General features: G+C 34.0%; 2 protein-coding genes across 4 annotated transcripts; one reads left to right on the top strand and one right to left on the bottom strand.

The window, feature by feature from the left end:
- Positions 1-3,300: 3,300 nt before the first annotated feature.
- LOC130644809 (uncharacterized) lies at positions 3,301-7,677 on the top strand. 3 transcript variants are annotated; one of them, XM_057450561.1, is made up of 3 exons: positions 3,301-3,476; positions 4,962-5,022; positions 6,065-7,677. In XM_057450561.1, the coding sequence occupies exon 3, from the start codon at positions 6,091-6,093 to the stop codon at positions 7,477-7,479; it is 1,389 nt and encodes a 462-aa protein (XP_057306544.1). In that variant the 5' UTR covers positions 3,301-3,476; positions 4,962-5,022; positions 6,065-6,090; the 3' UTR covers positions 7,480-7,677. The 3 variants fall into 3 exon arrangements, with proteins under 3 accessions (XP_057306544.1, XP_057306543.1, XP_057306542.1); XM_057450560.1 differs by lacking the exon at positions 3,301-3,476 and having other exon boundaries at positions 4,392-5,022; XM_057450559.1 differs by lacking the exons at positions 3,301-3,476; positions 4,962-5,022 and adding an exon at positions 5,104-5,178.
- Positions 7,678-9,343: 1,666 nt separating this feature from the next.
- LOC130644807 (SH3 domain-containing kinase-binding protein 1-like) lies at positions 9,344-21,099 on the bottom strand. Its single transcript, XM_057450557.1, has 10 exons — positions 20,940-21,099; positions 15,205-15,651; positions 14,150-14,298; positions 13,816-13,843; positions 13,321-13,652; positions 12,562-12,601; positions 12,112-12,477; positions 11,913-12,007; positions 11,295-11,330; positions 9,344-11,028 (listed from the first exon to the last, which is right to left on the bottom strand). Exons 1-10 carry the CDS (start codon positions 20,941-20,943, stop codon positions 10,798-10,800), a joined length of 1,728 nt encoding a protein of 575 aa, XP_057306540.1. The 5' UTR covers positions 20,944-21,099; the 3' UTR covers positions 9,344-10,797.
- Positions 21,100-22,563: the final 1,464 nt, after the last annotated feature.

The following is a 22,563-nucleotide window of genomic DNA, read 5'->3' as shown; positions in this document are numbered from 1 at the left end:
ACGACTACGAGCACATACTCGCTGCTTCCATCTGCCACAACACATCATCCCTCATAAGCATATCCTGGGACACTATTGCAACTGAAATTTCAAAAGACCCAACTATACGTCAGCTTCGCGAATCCCTTGAAAACGGTTTCGAGGATGGTGACTGTACCCGTCGTGTCAAGCTTCTCAATTTTGGCAGTACCGCGACTCCCTTCATGTACTTGATGACTCAATCATGTACCGAGACCGCGTTGTCATTCCTTCATCATTGCGCGGTAGAGTGCTTCAGGTCTTGCACTCAGCACATCAAGGTGTATCAGCGATGGAATCTCGTGCCAGAGCTATCGTATTTTGGCCTGGTATGACGAATGACATTCAAGCAATCCGTCAAAACTGTAAATTGTGCAACCGAAACGCCCCTTTACAAGCAGCTACACTTTCTGTACCGGCTACTGTACCTTCGACATCGTTCGAATCAATCTTTACAAATTTTTTTGATTTAAGTGGTTTTCACTACTTGCTGGCAGGTGATTGTCTTTCCGGTTGAGTCGAAGTCTTCAAGTCTCCACAAAGAACAGCCCTATCGGGGGCTAACGGACTTATTTCTGCCCTCCATAAGTTATTTGCTACTTCTGGAGTTCCAGAGGAACAACCACATCTGAAGAATTGGGAAGTTCGTCATTGCGTATCATCAAATGGTCGAGCTGAGGTTGCGGTAAAGAAATGTAAACGTCTCCTAGTGGAAAATATTAATCCCAATGGATCTCTGGAAAACTATAGTTCCCTGCACACACTATTGCAAGTCTGTAACACACCAGATCCCAATTGTAATATTTCGCCAGCGGAGGTAGTCTTCAGCAGACTGATCCATGAAGCATTCTCTTTCGTCAATCGACAAGCCAAATTTTCGAACTCTTCAGTCCGACCGTCTTGGCGTGAAGCTTGGAAAAAGCGGGAGAATACTATGCGCCCTCGATTCTCTTGCACCTTGGAACTGCTGAATGATCACGCTCGCCCACTACAACCATTAACAATTGGAGATTGACGATCCATGCGAATTGTCTTTCGATCCTTCCTCACGATTTGATAAAGAATCGTCTCGCAAACACGATGTTGCGCCTCCTCCAGTAGTATTCGATGACGTGGTACATGCACCAGACACTCCACCTGATCCCCACCTGACAAACCACGACCCCATCGGCATGTCCATGCACCTTTACGATATGTTCCTGAATCCGAGACATGGAAACGTTGATTAACTTTTAGGGGAGAGAGGATATCTTTGTTTTGTTTTATTTATCCGATTGGGTAGCACTCGAACATGGGGGATGTAGGACTATTGTCTTTCTGTTGTTATATCTTTATTCTATTGTTTGTATTCTTAGGTTAACATTCATAAGATATATATTCATAAGTAAAATGAATGAGTTTTCTCCAATGTTTAAAATACTTTAAGGGTAGAAACTTTCGCGGGCCCTTTTGGGCCCTTTTCGCGAAATTTTTTTGCCTTTGAAAATTTCAAAACAACAAAACGCAAAAGTTTTTCGACAAGCAAATTTAAGGCCCCTCCCTGGAATATTTTTTTATCAAAAAAATCAATGACACATGGATGGACATTAATAATAACGTATATAATCTTTTTCTTTTTTGTCTATCAATCTATTACAGTAACTTTTGTCTATTTCTTTCTTTGTGAATGCTAATTTTTTCTATTTTGCAACTGGGAGTAAAGCCCTTACAAAATTGAAAAGGTTGGCAATACCTCTGTCTTCTGCAGGCTCAATATAACACGATAGAAGAATTTGAATTGTTATGGGGTAGCAAAATTCAGCGGTACTTTGGTGAAGATGAAGAAACCGATGACAAAACTGATTCTGAGTGGAAAGTTGCAGGGACAGGGTTAATGTCAAAAGAAATTCTCCTTTACCTCTCGTATCGGGGAGATGGTTCAATTAGTATCGGTTGACATATGAAGCCATGTTTTCAGGGCAGTTGTCCGGACTTATTTTCATCCTTCGTTAACTCAAACCCACAACGTTTGTTTGAGGGTGAAGCTAATGATTTATTGTCAATAAATCATTAGCTTCGACATTTATTGTCAATATTTCTTTTTAAACCACTGGACTAGATCTCAGTGGTCGTTTCCTGTGCATCCTGCACCTGAGGTGTCACAGGAGCGGACTTGTTTGTAATTGTTGAATGTCTACGAAAAATATTTAAAAACATTATCAGTCCTCTGAAAGAACTAACAAAATATCGGCAGGACCAGTCTGGAAATCATTTTGTTTACGATAATTTGCAAAGGGATCGGTAAAACGATGTCTTCTAGCATTATGCTAGAAGGCGTAATCCAGTATTAGAACAGCGCAGATTTATGAAATAAATTTATGAAATAAATAAACAGAGTAATGAAATAAAATTCTCGTTTATTGTCTTGTTAATTTGAAAATCATTTTTCCTTCTGCGTTTGCGTTTTGCAACAAATTCGAAATAATTATCAGTGCTTTTCAAATTGTTCCTTTTCCCAGTCATAAAGGGGCCATGAAAGCACGTTGAGGAAAAAGAAGAAAACATCGCACTGTGGGTGCGCTAAGGGATTGCAAAGACTCTAAGTATGTTAAGGAATCTATGACCCACTAAAGGACCTATAGCGATCTAAACAACCAATAAAGACAAACGCGCCGCTTTCTGAAAAAAATTTTGCATATGGTAATGACGTTTTAATTGCCCAATTGGGTCAGTTTGTAAGTTAGTTAGTCACGAGCAAGCAACCAACAGTAACAGTAAATAGGTAATTAGGGACTCTAACCGCATGATTGAAACATACTTTATGGTTAGTTAATAATTTAAAAACTTGTTGATCGTAACGTAATAAACGTTCTGTTTTAGTTTTAAACGTCACTGATAAGAGTTGTTCGTTTTGTTGTTGTTATTCGTTTTGTTTATTGAATATATTTCGTCCTCTTTTGTGTAATCAAATAATGATCACAGTATCTCTCTTCATGACTATGACGCAACAAAAACTTTACGATTTAACTTTCCCGTACTACTGTGCATCTATTTAGAATGATTGCATAGTACGCTATTAATTTGAATGTACTGCATGCTGGAATATTTTCATCAACCAATTATGTGCAGCACGAGACTAACAGGTAGCAACACTTCTACAAATATTAGGCCATTTGCCCTATTTCACTGCATAATTTTATTTCCCACGTGTTACTAACCTTGATTCTTGGGCGCCTTACGACGCACTAAATACACAAATATGCCACAATGAAATAACTTTATTAACGCTAATAGGATCCAGAGTAAAGATATATATAATCAGCAAGTTCATAAACAAAGATAAATTGGTCATAATGGGCGTGCGATTTGCTGTTGAAGGGTATACTGATAAAATTTCATCACCACAAACTTTACCGTCTGGAGCTGGACGTATGTTGTAAAAGAACGAATCAAATCAAGAAAAAATATTACTATTAGCCGTAAGAGATGTTTATAAAGTTCTAAGCTTCCTTTTTAACCCATGCAGTAATGAAAGTTCAGTATAATATCAATAGAAAGGAATATGGATATTTAGTTATGAAACATAGTTATTTCCGTGTTTTTAGTTACTTTACTAGGTTTTAGGATTAAGAAATCTATTAATTTTTTTTCTTCGCCTAAAAATTTTTTTGTTTAGCCACAAAATAGTTTTTCTCGCTGAATTAGCGTTTTATTATATCAGACTAGCTGTATGTCCCGTTTAAACCCCCACACCCGGTTTTGATGCTGGATTTGTGGCGCCGTAGATTAGTGGTTATAGCTCTCGTACTCTGTGCGGGACACCGGGGTTCGATTCCTCTTGACGGCGATTCAACATGGGCGAGTGAATGTTACTATAGCCCCGGGTTAACCCAAGCCATATGAGGGAAATTGGGAATATGGCACACTGTGTGGGCCGTTGGATGTTGCCGGGAGTTGTCTAGTAGAGCGCAGGCCCTAATTGGGTCTGTGTAGCTCAAAATGAGCATTAAACTCTAGGACTCTCCATCTAAGCCATGGCCCCTCCTGGAAATAATAGACAGGGTATATCCCTCGATATTTGTGAGGCTAGCCATGTAAAATATGCACATCCATCTATCTATTATAACTTTTTTATGACGCCTGCTTATTTTTTTTCTTTTTGAAATACACAGAGACATAGCTAGCACAGGAAACAGAATGAGAATTCGACACGTGATGATTTTATAACCAAAAACATTTGGATAGCAACTTAAAGCAATTAAGTAGGAAAGTACCGATTTTTTAGAAAAATAGTTTTCTGACGAAAAAATTTCAGCTAATAGAAGTCCTTTCCTTGACAATGGAGGTCTAAACTATTGGAAAGTTTCTGGTTATTAAAAAAAGGATTCATGATTGTTGTGTTATAAAATGTGTTATAACCATGTGTTATAAAAGACGACCTTTTGTCATGACTTTTTATCTTTACCTCCTAAAGTATACAGAACTTAAAAATATATATATAAGAAGAATGTCTCCTTTCCTCAGTTTTCAACACCATGTAAAGTTAGCTTGAGAAGATCTTAATCACTTAAACTCCAAGTTATCTGCTTAGAATTAAGAGTTATAGCTTAGTTAAAACAATTACTCATAAAAAGAAAGCAGCGGACTTTGGGTGCGCTAAAGGACGGCAAAGGCTCTAACAATGTTGAGGAATCTGTGAGTCGACCCACGAAACGACTTATAGAGATCTAAAAGACCAATAGATATCAAAATATGGGTTGAACGGGTGACGGTACATACAGCGTATACACACATTATAATCAAAATAAATGAAAGGGCAATTGTCATTTCTCTCGCGAAAACCCAATTGGTTAACACATTGCACTCAGGTGCAATGGTATGGTTCAGAGCTGATGTGAATACCCACGCGCCGATTTTTAAAATAAACTTTGCGTGTGTTAATGACGTTTCAATTTCCCATTTAGGACCTGATTAGTTTGTAAGCTAGTTAGTCACGAGCAAGCAACCAACATTGACAATAAAAAGGTAATTAGGGACTCTTTTTCTGACTGCATGATTGAAGCATGTTTATGGTTAGTTATTAATTTAATTTTTATCTAAAAATCGTAACGATTGTAAAAATTTGTAAAAATTTGTTGAACGTCACGTAATAACGTCCTGTTTTAGTTTTTACCGTTACTGGTAAGAGTTGTTCGTTCCTTGTTGTTATCCGTTGTGTTTATTGAATATAATTCGCCCTCCTTTGTGTAATCAAATAATGATCACAGTAACTCTTTTTATGACTATGAAGCAACAAAAAGTTCATATTTAACTTTCCAGTACTACTGTGCATGCAATCTGTTTGGAGGGATTGCATAGTACGCTCTTTTTTAACGTGTCGCGTACATGAGTATTTTTATAAACCAATCACGACATACTAAAAACACCATTAATAGTTAAAAGGTAGGAAAATTAAAAGCAAATAAAATTTGAGAAAAATACTATTTCCTGGCCTGCTGGAGGAATCTTGGACAAGAGTGCAGCGAATGCGTCAAAAAAACCGTTTAATCACTATGAACAAGAGAATTAAAAATGAAACCATATTTCGGAAACAAAAATTCCGAGAAGAATAAACTGAGAATAATTCCATATTTTAATATGTAAAAATTGCAATCAACAACAACAACAAAAAAAGCAAAGTGTGTATGAGCCTTAGATGTATGGCAAACATTGGCGTGAAGATGTTTCTAAGTTTGAGCTAATTTACGCTCAACAACTCTGTTAAATATTGTTGATTTATAAAGATTAAGTTAGTTAACTTTGGAGGGAAGAAGTCTTTCTTTTCAGTCATCATTTGAGATAAAATTGTTAACATTTACTGTCAGGCACATACAGTTTTATGGCATGTATTTAGAACACAACAAACTTTTTGGTAGGACGTTATCGGTGCCAGCACCCTTCCACCCCTCGCCACTCCAAGGAGGCTTAAAGTCAAATTGACGAATATCATTGTACATATTACAGAATTGCCCAAATTATATCAAAAGTGTATGTCATTTTTGAAAATAATACTTTTGTTTCCTTTTAGATCATCTTAAAACCATAAGAACCAAAATGACAACAGAAACACCAAAAATAAGCATCGAAGACCTTAAAGAATGGTATAAAAAAAGACATCGTACCTTTATTGCCTTTACATGTCAAAATACTTGCTTGGGAATGGAATACTCTTTGACATTTGTAACTTTATGGCTATATCTTGAAGAAACGCTAAAAGCCTCTCATTTAAAGCTGTTCTATGCTCTAATTTCTGCAGTGTACGTAACGACACAGATAGCAGCATCAATTGTTATTGGTTATATTTTCGATAAGTACAGAAATACATCAAGTATGTTTCTAATTGGGAATTGTTTCATTGCAATCGGAAATGCTCTCTATGCTATACCATACTCGCCTTGGAATTTATTTTTTGGTAGACTAATCTCAGGTGTGGGAGGGTATCATAAATCTATTATTAGTAGTGAATTAGCTAGATCATATTCTGATGACGAACTATCGTCAAAGCTTTCCATAATAGGGATGGCATTTGGTCTTGGATTTGTTCTAGGCCCAGGAATTAATTTTATTTTTGTAAAAGCAGATTTTTTTATTAGTTGGTTACATATCACTTACACAAATGCTCCTGCCTGTTGCTTAGCCGTCGTCTTTATATTAAATCAAATTTTAGTGACGTATTTAGTAAGTGACCTATCCAAAGAATATGATTTAAAAGAGCAAGAGACAGTTGGTGAGGAGATTGCAGAATATACAACAGTAAATAACTCAGATGATGAAAGTAATGAACTGTTGCTACCAAACAAATCAAAAAACAAAAAAGAAAGTGTTATTTGTGTATTCAAACAACTTTTAAAGCATACAGATACGCTAATAGTTCTCTTGTCTTCATTTATGTTCATGTATTGCATGGTCTCATTTGATCTTTGGCTGCCGTTAGCAATTGTTAAACTGATGAATTGGGGAGTTGTTGAAATCAACATCATTGTGTTTGGAAATGGAATAGCTTCAGTCGTTTTTCTACTATTTATAACGTATCGACCGTTAAATGATCATTCAATTGTATATATGAGTTGGATTTGTACTCTGTTTGTCACATTGATCCTAATTATGTATACCGTGCTAGCAGTATATAACTCAAACCTAATTCTAAACATTGTATGTTGGACATGTTACTCAATACTTTTCGCAATTCTTGTTATTTTTGATGATGTATTTCTTATTGGTGCTATGGCAAAGATGACTAGTTCTCGCGTGCAAACATTAACAGAAAGTATAAGATTGGCATTTTCGCGTTTCGGAGAATTAATAGCGTTATTGACAGCTGCCATCTCTTTCACACAACTAGAGTATGTGTGTACCTGTCTAGCTGTTTTGTCATGTTTTGGACTTGTAGTGTTGGTGTTAAGAAGGAAATCGCTGCAAAATCCTGCTATTATCGTCAATTGAATTATGGTCGTTGTGTTGAAGAGAAATCAAAATGAGTAAGAAAGAAAATATCACAAATATGAAATTATGCCTGACTGATTTCATCAGCAAGTCTTGGGTTTTTTTGCAATGTTCCAGATCTTTTTCTGGTTTTGTTGGTTTTGTTTCTCGATATGTACATATATCTATAAATGAAAGATAAAGTATATGTCAATGTTGTGCAGTTTTTTTAATTGTAAGTTAATTGACATCCTGTCTAGTTATTCCTTAGACGTAGTAATTTTTGCAAATTAATAGATTCAGAGCAAAACAAACAAGGATAAAGGGGTAACTTTCGTACGTACAAATTTTTGTTGTATTTTCTAAGAACTACTATTGGTGATCAAGTGGCTTTTTAATTTAACTAAAATAATTTTGAGCATTCACACTACAGGCCATAAAACTAGCCCTGTTAAATTTCTTATTTGCAGAACTTGCAGAATAGACTTCCAAGAAGAAAACCAGTCTTCTTTGCTCTGTTTGCTGTTGGTTAATAAGTAAACAAAAATAAAAATTGTTAACATCTGAGTTAGTGAAATTTTCAGGAGGCATAAGTAGAACAGTTTTTTCATAACTTCGATAAGACGTGAATTAAGCGACAAATGTTTTTTGCTCGTCTTGCTCCCTCTTAAAAAATAAAAAAATAAATAAATAAAAAATTGTTTAATACAAATAACCTTCTATTACAAGGGTCAGCCATGTTTTTCTGCAAATCATAAATGTTGCGTTATTCATGCCCAAAAAGGAGCATTTCCATTTATAAAACTGTCAGCATCCGTCGATGTTTAGCGTTAACAAACGGTAAATAAAAAACTACTTTTTTTGAAATAGTGTTATTTACAGAATAAGTTCTGCTTGAACAGCATTCAGAGTATTAATTCCTTTGTTGATCAATAGACTCTTTTCGATTAAGGTTGGAAGTTGGATCGTACAAAACCTGTATAAAAATTATTATGTTGTACGTTAGTAATACGTGGGCAGTGAATTAAGGAATGATTGAAGATGGATGTTAAAACCTGCGAGTCTGAGAGACAATTAGGCTAAATAGATATTCGTATCATTAGAGATGTCACACAGATGAAGATTAAATTGGCTAGAACCTAATTTTGTACCGGTGTTCTAGGGCAAAGTCCAAAGTTCGATCAAGGAAGACTTTACAAGACAGGCTTGTCGCAGAGTAATTTGAAACAACACCTAAAACGGAAGTCATTAATATCCATATTTTGGCAAGGAAAACGGACTTTAGGCCGAAAATGAGGATGACGAGGACTAACTCTCAGCCTTAGTATGCTCATAAGAACTTTTATTCTGGTCTAAAAGTATGGTTAAAATATGCTTAAAATGTTGACTAGCCTTTTTATGTTGCCACTTTCCAATTTTACCACCATTCGGTTCACAGCAATTTTGATGCTAATGTTGCTTTGCTCTACAGCTGCCATCGAAAAATTGATGTTATTTTATTGTTGAATAGTCATAAATGACTGGTAGTCTTATGGTAGAGCGTTCGCTTCTTTCTAGTGCGGGAGGCCTTGGGTTCAAACCCCGGCCGAGTCATGCCAGAGACTAAAAAAGTGTAAATCTACCCTTTCTGCTTAGCGCTCAGCATGAGAATAGGATTGGAGGCAATCTCGTTTCCTGGGCTCTTTTAACTTTCTGGTACGTGACTAGCGCTAAGCGAAGAAGCTTTGGGGATGATATTGGCTGCGAAGAACCATGAATTCTCAATTACAGAAAAAAATAACCGACCATAAAAACAACGTGCAGCATGACTACTTAGTTTCCAGTGCTGTTTCCAGCAATGCTTGAGTTCGGTGGTTAGGAATTTTGTACTTTAAAACACTGCAAGTTGAAGGAAATATATTTTTTCAATTATTAATTTACAATTTTAACTAAAACAAATTAAATTCGAGAAAAAAGGGTATAAAAATTATCCTGCGTTTCTTTCTATTTCTCTATAATATACAATTTCGCATACCTACACAATTCTATCAATATCTTCTATCTTCTATTCTATTCAAAAGTTAGTCATGTGTTTCATTAAGCGTGATGAAGAAATCTATGCACAAAAAACTTCATTAGATACAGACCCATAACATAGTAGGGGATATAGCAACCCGTCTTTAAGCATTCGAGAATTAGAAGAGATCTCCAATTGTGTACGGGAAAGTCGTCTTTCTTAAAAGTAGAAAGACAGACAGCTAAAAATTGGGTGCAGCGCTCACAAATTTACAATATATGATTTTATATATAATACGCAGATACTTGTTATGATTGCGTGTATAAAAAACACGCGTTAACGAATTATTTCACTTATCACAGCGAGAGTTTTTTCCCGAAGTATAAAGAGTTATATGCGTAAATAAAAGTAAATAGATTAACTATGAAATTATCGTATATCTGCAAACAAATTTTTCCATATCTATAACTCTATAAATGAATACATATTTTTTTTACTTTCAAAAGCACTGCAACCTCACTTTTTAAAAGAAGTATTATATATTTTAGCACTTAGCTATTCATGTTGAAATGTTTTTTGAGTTCCAACAAGTGTGGAATATTTGCGAAAATCACAAACATGAATAAAAAAGCCATATATCTAGATTCAAGTTCGCTATTTTTTACATACAAAAACAATTATTAACAATCGCGTGATTTAAAAATCAAACATCTAATTGTACACACACAAAGGTAATTACAACATTTAGTAAATCACAAAAAAATCTTTTCCTTGAACGAAAACCTGTACGTTACAGAGAAAAGCACTACACGATATTTTATAAAAATCAGCAACAACCTTGCTGTTCTTATTATTTGAGCATTATGTAGCCTAATTTCTTTTTGTTTTCTAAATAGTAAGAATTGTACGAGATGTCACATCCTGGGTTGTTCTGATTTTATGGCAAAACTCAGATTTGAGTTGTTCTTAGGCTTAAAAATAATCGTTAGGGTCTGCTCATGATTTTCTCATTTTCTCGATAACATTCGAGGCTGGTGTTCTTATAAAACAAAAAGCGTGAAATGTAGTAACACTGGTATTACGCGCGAGTTACGAGGAAGGAACGTCGTAACAGTTTCGAAATATGTACACTACTGCTTTTATTTCATTACCATTCAGTATAAAGAAGGATGCACATATAAAATATTTCCAGTTCATAATATTACGACAAAATTGTTTGAAATTTACGATAAAGTTCAAAATATGCGACAAAATAGCAAAATTTACGACAGAATTAAACTCCATATCTTTTTCAATAAATCGCAAATGAACACCAATTGCGGTGACTGTTACTGCATATTGGTTTATTTCTCACCTAAAATATCAAGCTGCTTCTTTAATCTATCTATTTCAACCTGTTGATTTAATCGTATTTTTCGCTCATTGTCCAAATCATCTGTGACCTGTAACATTAACTTTTTAAATTTTTTCTCCATTTCATTCATCTTATTTTGTATATCATTCACTTGAGACTTTAGCTGGTCAACTTCTTTTGAATTATTCTCCCTGTTGTTTTCCATAATCGGCTTGTCGTCCTAAATTGTGGTAAAAATGAGAGAAAAATACCAATAACAGTTTAATCCATCTTAAGGTACATAAAATTGATAAATTTCAGCACTTTATTTTTTGCGAAAAAATAATTTGCTGCTTATTTCATTTAAGCGGGAATATATAAAGAGCAAGATGAAAGTAGAAAATAGACACAGCTTTTAATGATTTAAAACTCTTTATTGCCATATAGATAGCTAACACCACAGTCTGCTCTTTACATAACAAACATGAACAAAATCTTTTCTGTTACCTCTTTGTCTGTTTCTTCTGTTGTTTCGTGTGCTTTCTACAAATACAAAAACCTTCTACTCTCATTCAATCATAAAAGAAATTGTACAGAGAATAGAGGAAAAATGTGCAGGAATGCATTTATAATTCGTGATTTTATACTTTGTAATTTAAAAGGTTTTTGAGGCATTTTTTCATACAATTTCCTCACACCGCTTGGACTGTGTTTGTGATGTTGATCGATAAGTCCATAATGGATAAGCTCCTGATAAGGCCAACTAGACAGGGAAAGTTGTTAAGCAGCTTGCTTTTTTTTGGCTTAACTTGTGGCCTAGGCCCATAGCAACAGGGTTAGTTATAAAAGAGTAACAAACAGATACTAATTATTGTCAGAGGAAACCAAGATGTAGAAGCCTGCGGCAATAAACCTTCTGACAAACTTTTTTTAAACATTTCTATAGTTTTCTAATTCCTCTTCTCTCAGTTTTAAACCATCTTTTCTGTTATTATTTATACATTTGAGCCATCTAGGACGCTGTTCACTCTATTTCATACTGCAATCACAAATACAGTTATATTCATACCCAAGCTCTCGCTACAAAGATCGCGCCTATGCTGTTCATGCAATTCACAATGGTACCTTAAACTTTGAGGGTGGATTCTTTGCTGGAGCCTTGGCCCTCTGTACGTGACTAAGTGGTTCGGTCGACTTTATAATATCCAAATCTATTGATCCTAAAAAAAGGAGAATAAAAATAACGATTAACAGCGACTATTCACGCATAATTAAAAACATCTCTTAGATTAACAAAAAGAACATGCATATGGAATAAATGAACCTTGGTGTGTTACACCACTTTGATTCTTAGTAGGAGCAGCAGCAGCAGCCGGAGGATTATTTCGTTTGAAAGATTCAGAATTTGATCGTGGATGAGGACCGTACTTGTTACCGACTGATCCCACAGATATGGAAGCTGATCTTGGCGCTTCGCTTAATAGTTTCGTTGGAGAAGAAGGATGGATTTCCTCTTTTTTAGGAGCAGCAGGAACTTGTGGTTTCGGTGGTTTCGGCTGTTGTGGTAAGGCTGGTTTCGGCTTTTTTGAGGCTGGAGGTGGTGGCGCAGGGCCTTTGCTGGCTGGCTTTTTTGTTTCCGGAAGTGGAGGTTTTGATGCCGGGGGTGGTTGTGACATCTTTTTTTCTAATTCTAAATAAATTTAATATAATAAGAAAAACATAAATATTTATGAAAATCATTAACTGGTGAAAAATAAAAGTAGCATGAAAGTACCTTGCTTTAAGTTATTTCCATGAGGCATCATTGGTATTCCCTATGGTTGGAAATATAAAAAAGAATTTAATTATCATATCATTTGAACCAGAGCTTTATGAATTGTTTGCACGGTAACAAGCGTGCACCCAACATGCAGCCTAAAAAATATACGAAATAACATGCACAGCCTCTAATATCCTAGACAAGTATAACAAGAAGCTCATTTCATAAAGGCCAAGTACCCTTTTTCCGTCATGAGCAAGATAGCAGGGCGACATGTTTACGTGGACGAACGTATCGTAAATTTATTATGTAGTGCGCAACTAACCTCGTATACATCATAGGATAAATCTATTTGGGGTTTCCACTCTTTTTTCAAAAAAAAATTTAAGAAGATTTGAGGACTTTTGAGGAGATTTTTGTGATTTTTGAGGAGGTTAACAAAATTGAAGAGATTTGAAAAGAAAAACTTGCACTTGTAAAAATGAAGAAACACACAGACTGGCATCTCAATATTTTCTTACAAAAGATAACTAAGAACAAAAAAAGGAATGTTTGCAGGCCACAGCAACCACAATTTTTGGCGATTCGAAACAAATAATATAAAAAATAACATATATAAAAAGTAATCAAATATTTTTGAGGAGATTTGAGTAGAAAACCTTAACTTCCATTGGGGACATTTGATGAGATTTGAGGAGTTATGAGGGGGTATAGAAACCCTGCCATTTCCTTGCGCATTACAAAAACAAAACACGAAGAAAAGATATCCCATACCATATGCTTTAGCTTTTCTGTATGATCCACCTTTTCAGGTTCAGCAATAGGGTCTTGCTTAGCAGCTCGTTTAACAGACTTTTGTCCATTTATATTATGCGGTGCTGGTAAATCAGGCTCAGTTTTGACGTGCTCCATAGGTAACATTTCGACAAAATTATCAGGAAATAAACCCTTTTTTCCATTTAATACACCTTCCATCCATCCCTCAAAAACGTTTTTGTTTGTTACTATCACTACATCACCTATGTTAAGCTTTAATTCATCTTCTTGTTCTGGGTCATATGCAAATGTGACTTTAGCTTTTTGAACAGGCTTGGTTGTTGGTTGTGCTATAAAAAAAAGATTCAATGCGAATGCGATAAAAAATTTGAGTAAGTTACTCCCCATCTAAAGACAGGAGGTGCTGACTTTTTTTCTCTTTGTACCTGAACCTAACGGCTTTTGACTAAGCTGAAACAATGTACCATATATTGTCACGGTTATAGAACTTACCAGAGACAGGAGGTGAAGCTGGCACTTTCTAAAATACATTAAAACAAGAAAAGGATACAATTTGAAAAAACAAAATATATTTCACATAAGAAAAATATATGTATACAGAAAGATATTTAGAGCTTCTGTGAAAATTAAACGTGACCTGTTATGTGATCTGAAAGTATAAATCGTTGAAAAATACAGTATTTTCTCTCGATTCTCTTGAAACAAGTTAATATCATTAGCTAGAATTCAGGAGAAAGAGAATGATTGTCTTCAAAGAAGAAAAACAAGCAAAAACAATTTCTTTTACATGGGTTTTATAAAAACAACTACAACTGGAATCACGCACCTTTTCTGGCTCCTTTGCATGGTCCATTGGTTGGACCATCTGTACAGGCTTTTGTTCTCCTCCCTTGTCGACTTTTTTGAGTTTATTTCTTGACAGATCTTCTAGTTTTAAACCAAATCCCATTTGGGATTTTGGTCTTGGTTTAACATCTTAAGAAAATGAAAATAAAAATTATATAATATTAGATATTAAGAAAGCATCAGGTTTACAGCTGTATACTGAGACAAAACATTGAGCAAGAGCAATACAGGCTAATATTTTGAATTATCAGCTGGTTGCTAGATTAAAATGATTAAACAAAAAAGAGAACCTTAATAAAGGTAGAAAATCCACAATATTAAGTATATCAGCTGGTTTTGCCAAAATAATAGTTACAAATCATATTATTTCTGTAAAACATGAAAAATAAAATAGAAGTGTGAATTTTTTTTTATTTTAATTCTTTACTTGCTTTAACAATTATATTTTAACCATTAACTTACCAGAACTATTTTGCCTTTTACCAGAGAAATATTTTTCATTTTCATTTCTACATTATATTTTGATTAACACTTCGAATTTGCAAATATAAAAAAATCCCCTTTCAAAAAAAATCAAGGAAATTCAAACTGCAAGTTCCACTTGAAAGTTAGTTGAAGTTTAGTTATTTTTACGAAATTAAAAAATCTGCGAAAATCTTTCTTAGTGACATAAGCAAATACATTTTAATAAAAAAACAGTCGCACTGCAAATCTAATAATTTATACAGCTTAAACAAATGCTACTAACCATACCATGTTTTTTTTAAAAGAATACTTTAAAAAATATTATAAACTTCTCTGAAAAAAAAAATCAATGAGCAGGCAACAGTGAATTCCTTATTAATTATACACAAATTTATATTAATGTATTATTAATATGTGGACACCACTATATTGAATGAAACAACTATATGTATGACTTATCTCAAAAGAGCATATTATAGCTGTCAGGAAATGCAAGAGGGGTTAATTACTTTGTAAATTATGTTGATTAAAAAACAAAAACATTAAACCATGAAGAACATCTGAACATACCTGCTTCTTCAGTGGCTTCTGGTAAAGGAGGCTTTTGTTCTTCTTTGACAACACTAGTTTTTATCCTTTCGACAAAGTTTGAAGGAAACATTCCAATCTTTCCATTTAAACTTCCCTTCCACCAACCCTCATCATCATCTTCTAAAACTTCAACTATTTCTCCTACTTCAAGTGCTAATTCATCATCCTGTTCTGGTTCATATTGAAAAGTAACTTTGGCTTGTTTTTTACTTTCAGCAGCAGTAGCAGCAGTAGGTGGTGGTGCTTTATTTTCATCTGGCTTGATAAGTTCAACAAAATTTTCAGGAAACACTCCACGTTTGCCGCCGATCTCACCTTCCCACCAGCCACCATCTTGAACATCAACATTTTTCACAATATCTCCTACTTTTAAATTTAATTCGTCTTCCTGCTCTGCTTCATACTCAAACAGAACTTTCACTGTGGCTGAAAAAAAGAAGATTGAACTGAATTAGTATGATGAGAGAAAAGGTTTGTCTGCTTTCTTAAAAAACTTTGTGGAGGTCCAAGTTTAAACAAAACATATTTAACTGCTGAATGTCGTTTTATAGGTATAAAAAAACAGCACACAGTACTTAGTCTGCTCGTTTCTCATCAAACTTTGCATGAAAGATTTATAATACCATTGTAATGTTTTTTTCATAATGAAAAGAGAACTTCACATAGGTATGGAAATTCTTACTACTGCAATAGTAATGTTGAAAATATTTCTTAAAAAAACATTTCCACTAGAAAATCTTTGTTTAGGTTGGCTGGTTTTTTTCTATAAAACAGATCTAGAATCTTTTCCAACATATTTTTCCCTATCAATCATTACAAAAACTAACACAGTTTCCATCTCCCTATTTAAGATGCACATATTGAATGTCCCCAAAATCAGTATAACAGTATCTTTATCGACCTGTATTAGCCCCTGATGGTTGCATGTGCCTTGTTACTGTATCATCTAATTGTATTTTGACCACTAGTTGATTTAAGGCAGTGATATACCGAAATGTAACAAAATTTTCCTAACAAAATCACTACAAAAGTTAATATGGTCCAGAAAACTCAATGTTTTTTGTCCTGGGATTGACTAAATATTAAAAAATCGATTAAAAATTCCTGCGTGAATAAAATTAAACATTTTTGTAGCGCAAGTCTATGAAGCAAACACAAATTATTCACATCACAAAATTATTTATTGCCATCAGCATCATTACAACCTTCCAATCTAAGCAAAAAATTGCCTACATGGGATTTTATTTAACTTCTTCGCATCTCATTGTGTCTAAAACCTCATAGGAAAAAAAAATGTATTGCGCAGGCATTTGTCGCGTATATTCTAACTGCACATGCCAATCACATAATCCGTGATCACTTGCTGCAATGTAAAGCTATTTGCACATCTTAGCATTATCTGTTTTTATGAAGAGTCTAGATATCAGCTATTTATGTAACATTTACTTTCAAGTGAATGTTTTTATCACATGGACCAAAAAATTGAAGCTAAAAGTTTAATTTATCCTTCATAATCAATATTGAAAAATATGTAATTTTTTTATTTCAGTTCTTTTTTGCACGGTGAAATATATTTTCACACTCCCTGAACAACACAATCCTGGAGAGCATTTTTTTTCTTTTGTCTTGGGTGTTGGTATGTTATACGATACGTGATCGTTGATGTTAAGATTTTACAGTACTGTGTATTAATTTTTTATTTTGTTTTATGTGTCACCTATGCCAGGTTACATAAATTTTGTAAAAATACACTCCAACCATGACATAGCTTTGACCAGATGCTTTACCTTGTGTTTGTCCTTTGTGTTTTATTTTCACATGGTCATGCTGATTTATGCTGACGGTATACAATTTCTACACTTACACTACGAGAAGAGCAAACCTTGTCTCCAGAGCATCAAAATAGCAAAAAAATGCCCATGGTTGGTAACAAAGCTATTACTTTATTATTATTATTACTTTGGCTTCCATAATCAAATTTTAATAATACTAAAAACCACCTTAATGAAATTCCTATTTGGAAATTAGTGGCCCTCAATTTGCATTTCGGAAATACACCCTGAAAACATATATGACAGAATATTTTTATAATAACACCAATTGATTACTTTTTTTAAAGTGGGATTTTCACTTATAAATTTTCAAACACATGCAAATTAGCATTCTTAAAATGTTTTTTAGAGCCAGTCCTCAAGTTTCGTTCGTACCATATAACAAATAAATAAAATGAAAACATACAATAACACAAAATTCGTAGATATGCTTCTTATTTTGGGTTGCAAATTTCATCCTGAATTTGAACTTTTGTTGTAATTTGAAGATCACTTTACCGATACAGATGCCGTCTCATGTGCAATATTACAAAAATCTGACATATATTAAGCCTTACATCTACGAACTACCGTATTACTTATTTCGCTGGTACTAAAAACTTGTGCATTTTACAGAACAAACAGCCTAAACATTACTGTGGTAGCTCACTAATGAATTGGGGTATGACATTATTGTTATCTTTGAAATCATTTATAAAATACTAAAAAAACTATATTATTATGAAGCTAGACAGGCTGGAGAATATTTTTTAAAAAAAAATTTGTCAGTGTGCTCTCTTCCACAGATACTCTTTGTTAATTTGCTTCACCAAGTTTAAGCAATAGAACAAGACACATTGGCATGTTTAAAGCATCCACTAGATACATCTGAGACATGTCCACAATTATTGCAACCATTTTAATCCTAATTTGGTTTTAGAAATAATCCCAGTGGATCTCATAATTAGAAAAACAACATCACAAAATTTAGACATAATCACAGAATTAGGACATAGTCACGAAACTAGGATGATTCTTTTTTGCTTGACCCTGCGCAAACACCCGCCTTATTCACAAACATTTTTGCAAAGTTGTTTTAAAAAATGCCTTATAATCAAGTTACTGGATGAGATTGCTCATCCCAGGATTAAACATTAATTTTGCTAACTTTGCATATGATAATCCGAAGTGATATTTTTTAATTTGTGAGTACAAAAGTCAACCAAGAAAGGCAATTATAATTATTAAAAATGTTATTAATAACAAAATTATATCCACAAGTTTAACTATAGCATCTCTTCTGATACAGTTGCATATAGAAGATATAGTAGATATATAGATAAAGTAAAATAAAAATAAAAAACTTTTTAAAATTAATGAAAAATGTTAAAATCAACTTCTTTAGATTTTTTTTTAATTTCAAGTGTTTTCTTTTATATCTCAGCAATCACAGTGTGCATGATAAAATAAATGGCGGCAATGAGCAGGAGATAGTTGCGTGTGTCTTATCAATTGTATTTTATATTTATTTTTGATATTTTCAGTGGCCACCTGATGCTCAAAGGTAGCGAAGATAAAAAAAGAAAATTATTATCTATACTTTAATTTTAACATTATTTAATATTTTTAACAGGAATTAATAATTAAGTCCTGGGCACTAGGTTGTGAAATAAGTGTCAATTAAACCTAAAAATGATACCTGCCATATTGCTCTATTACCAGAAGCAAATCATTTTAATGTGCTCAATGTGATTGCAAAGATATATATAGATTAGAATTACATTCAACACAAAAGAAAAATGATCTCCAGAATTGTGTTTAAAGAGCTCGTAATTAAATCACCTAGTTGAAGTAAAATTACGTAGATATAGGATTGCGCATGCATTTATATTAATCTACCATTTTATCCCACTTGTACTATTTTCTTCATTGAATGTAAAACTTTAAATTTCACAATAAATGACAGAAAATATAAAACTTATCACATAACCTGCACCACATTATAACCCGCACCCACAGTGGAAGTCATAAAAATCAACTTATAACCTGTGGGTTAAATACCAGAAAATACGGTAACAACACTAGCGATTGATCATGAAAATCATTACTTAAAAAAATATTCTATTGTTATTGTTAATTATTGTTAAAGGATGGCTATTAAAACCTTAAAATACTGTTAACCCTATTGGTCAAGGTTTTTTTTTGAACATACTATGACTGGGGAGCAGGCTGCGTCATATTAGGTGCGTGATCGCGCGCGCGCACCTTGGCACGCTCCTAAAATGTGTTAGACAAAGGAAAAATAAGTCGCCTAAAATATCAATTCATTTCTTAGGTGCGTGAACAATCACGCTCCTAAATAAAACTGTAGCGAGTAACCATTCTTAGAAATCACACTGCGGAAAGAACAAAGAAAAAAAATGCGAGACTGCAAAATTTTTCTTTTAAATAAGGTCAAGCAATGTCTAGAATATTAAAGAAGAAAAAAATTTGCGTGTTCGAAAGTAAATAGGGAAAACTTATTGATCACTTTTTGAATGAACAGGTAAACCCATTGATCATTTTTTTGAATAAAAAGGTAAAAACGGTAAAACTTCTTTCAAAAGAAAAAGAACCAGAAATAAATTTCTTTAGAGTACAGAATTGCAAGTAGCGTGGAGAGATGGCAACTGAAAAGGGAAATTGTTTGGCCTTAAAAGCCTTTTTAAATTATAACGTGTCAGATGTAATTGGCTATAAAACCATTGAAAAAAAAAAAAAAAAACGGCGCAAAATTTTGTGTGGTGTAAGATCTGTGTCAAATTTAAAAAGGATATACAAAATTGTTCTACGATAAAAGGGACAGCAAAAATTGCAATCCAGGCATATATCCAAGGAACAAGTTTTGTGACGAAGTATCAGGTATGCATTATTTTTTTATTGGTATGATTTTAATTCTTATTTTTTGCATATAATATTCTAGCTTATGGCATTTCGCATTTTTTTATAAGAAACATGATCGAACTCTATAATGTTTTTTTTTCTTTCATTTTATTACATCTTGCTCTAAAAAGACTTACTAGCAGCTCTTTGCGTAATAATTATTGTGCATTTTTTTTTATTTTTGCGTAATTGTTTTTTATTTTTTTTACCAGTTTGATTTTTTTGTTTTTCTAACAAAAAAAAACAACACACAATACGCCTTCAAAAATCTAAACAACTCAGAATCACGATGAGGATGATCTTTACAATAGGTCGACGATCTGCTATATAATATGTTTATAATCACTGACATGATAAGGTCGTGGATTGTGGGTGTGAAGCATTAAACACAATCACAATGTTAGGCTTCCTGATAGCGGTCTGTAGATCTGTGAAGGTACTTTAGCTGGTACAAAAGTAAAACAAAGATCTGTTATTAAGAAGCACATGTGCCAACAAGAGCAAAAATCCCAATATCCCTGGTTCAGGGATATGATTGATGTCTGTAAACACAGTATCCCTGTTTTGTAGGTAGGTTGAGCCTAAAACTGTAGCTATATGCCTGCTACAGCGACCTAACTGTCCCTAGTTTTGTACCTTTTAGTGAGCTGGACATAAAGGTGATAAAAAAATGCAAGAAGACCAGCACAAAGATATACCTAAACAGCAATCTTAAATGCTTTTGGACCCCAAAACTATGTGTTTGCAGTTGCATTAGACAATTCCGCCTTGGATTTTTCATTGCAATTTATCAACATCCTTTACTGGGACTTTTTAGGCTGATTGGTACAGCTATGTAAAGGTATAGATAACGAGTTAATGTTTTTTATTCGATACCTTTTTCATCTATAAATGTTGAAAAGAGAATGTCTCTCTTTATTATGCAAGCGAATTCGTTTTGGGTGTTCTGAAATAAAATTAGGAAAGAGTTTTAATCCTTACCCATTCTCTAACTGGTGGACTTCCAAAAATCAAATAAGAAAAGTATGCTAACACTGGGTTGGGTTGATCAATCACATCAAATCAATCGCACTCTCCATCAACAAAATACAGCCATTTTAGGTACTCACGCAATGACCTTCAGACGATATTGTTTCCGACAAAGTCGGGCGAAAGCATTGCTCCGTATATGGTTAGAAGGGTTTGCTCACAAAGCGCCCAAAGGGCGGGAACTATACTTGTCGTGTGTGGTGATTCAAGAACTGGTAAACGCTAACGGCGAGTGCGAAATTGTCTTTGGAACGTATTTTATTTTTCTCTATTAAAACCCAACTGCGTAACCAAAATAGATGAAATATCAATAAAAATCAACGCTGTAAACGTTTTTTTTTGCCCGAGAGAACAGCGTTCCCATTTTGATCATGTAAAATATGTTGTCAATAGCCAAACTGCATATATGCTTACATAGCTAGATTTGTGTTAATTCATGGATGATTTATAATTGTATGTATACTTGAGTCAGTAATCGCAGAAATCACAAGCACTCTAACCATATGATGCCCTAAGCGTGTAGACAACAACAGTTTAAAATGCTATCAGTTCGCTCTCCAAAAAATCGGTGACTTTCTCCTAACTGGTTACCAGGTTTTTGAAGGAAAGAATGTAATAAAGTCCCCTGGGGCTGAAACTGCGTAGAGATACTCCACTCCCCACCCGCCAAACTTTTTCGCAAGAAGATAAGTTATTTAATTTTAATACGGGTAGAATTTTTTGCAAAATTTCGCGAAGTTAATTTGTGCGAATTCTGCTTCTGGAAGAAATTTTACAGAAAAAACTGTCGCGAATTTTCCAAAATCTTCATTTTCGGGAACACAAACTTTCGCGAATGACAATGAATCAATCAAATAAGAAAAAAATCACCAAATTATTGTCTCACTCTTCTCTTCGTTTTTGTCTTGAAATTTCTGATACGAAGATATTCAAACCCTTCTGTTTTTCGATATTTAGCTGCCTTCAAACATTGAGTCGGGCTTTGAAGCCATTATTAAAGTTTAGAGTTTTAAACAACCTCGTCCCCAGGGTTTTGTGTCCCATCTGAGTCGTTATTACGGAGTGGCCAACGCTATCAACTTCATCAACAAGGCAAAATGCCCTGGGAACGAGAGATTGAGTTTTAAAAAGCCATTTTTCGGACTGATTTTTGTTGTTGTGTTTCTATTATTTTTACCCATGTCCCTCTCGGAGAGCCCTCGTTATTAAAGAGTTTTCGGCTTTTAAAACTTGGAAAAAACTTTCGCAATTTTTTAAAAAAATTGATTTTTCGCGAAAATAAATTTCGCGAATTTCAGGTTGAATTTCTTACCGGGCAGAAATTTCTGCCCTTAATGATTTGATTTAAACATTGTAGCTTTTTCATCGCTATTTTATTGGCAATCATTTTACTGCGTAAATCTGGAGTGTAAAAGGTATATTGAAAAAAAGAAGGGGAGCCAGAGCCTTTTGGAGTAAAAAATATTCTTCACCGCCCAACCGTAAGTCAACGATATTTTTTTATAGTGAGCATGGGGCGATTTCACAATCGCCTGACTTCGGGTGGCCAGTTCAAAACAAAAAAACGAAAACGAAA

The sequence above is a fragment of the Hydractinia symbiolongicarpus genome, chromosome 5 (genome assembly GCF_029227915.1).
Source record: "Hydractinia symbiolongicarpus strain clone_291-10 chromosome 5, HSymV2.1, whole genome shotgun sequence".
NCBI lineage: Eukaryota > Metazoa > Cnidaria > Hydrozoa > Anthoathecata > Hydractiniidae > Hydractinia > Hydractinia symbiolongicarpus.
This window is presented reverse-complemented; position numbering and strand designations above follow the sequence as displayed.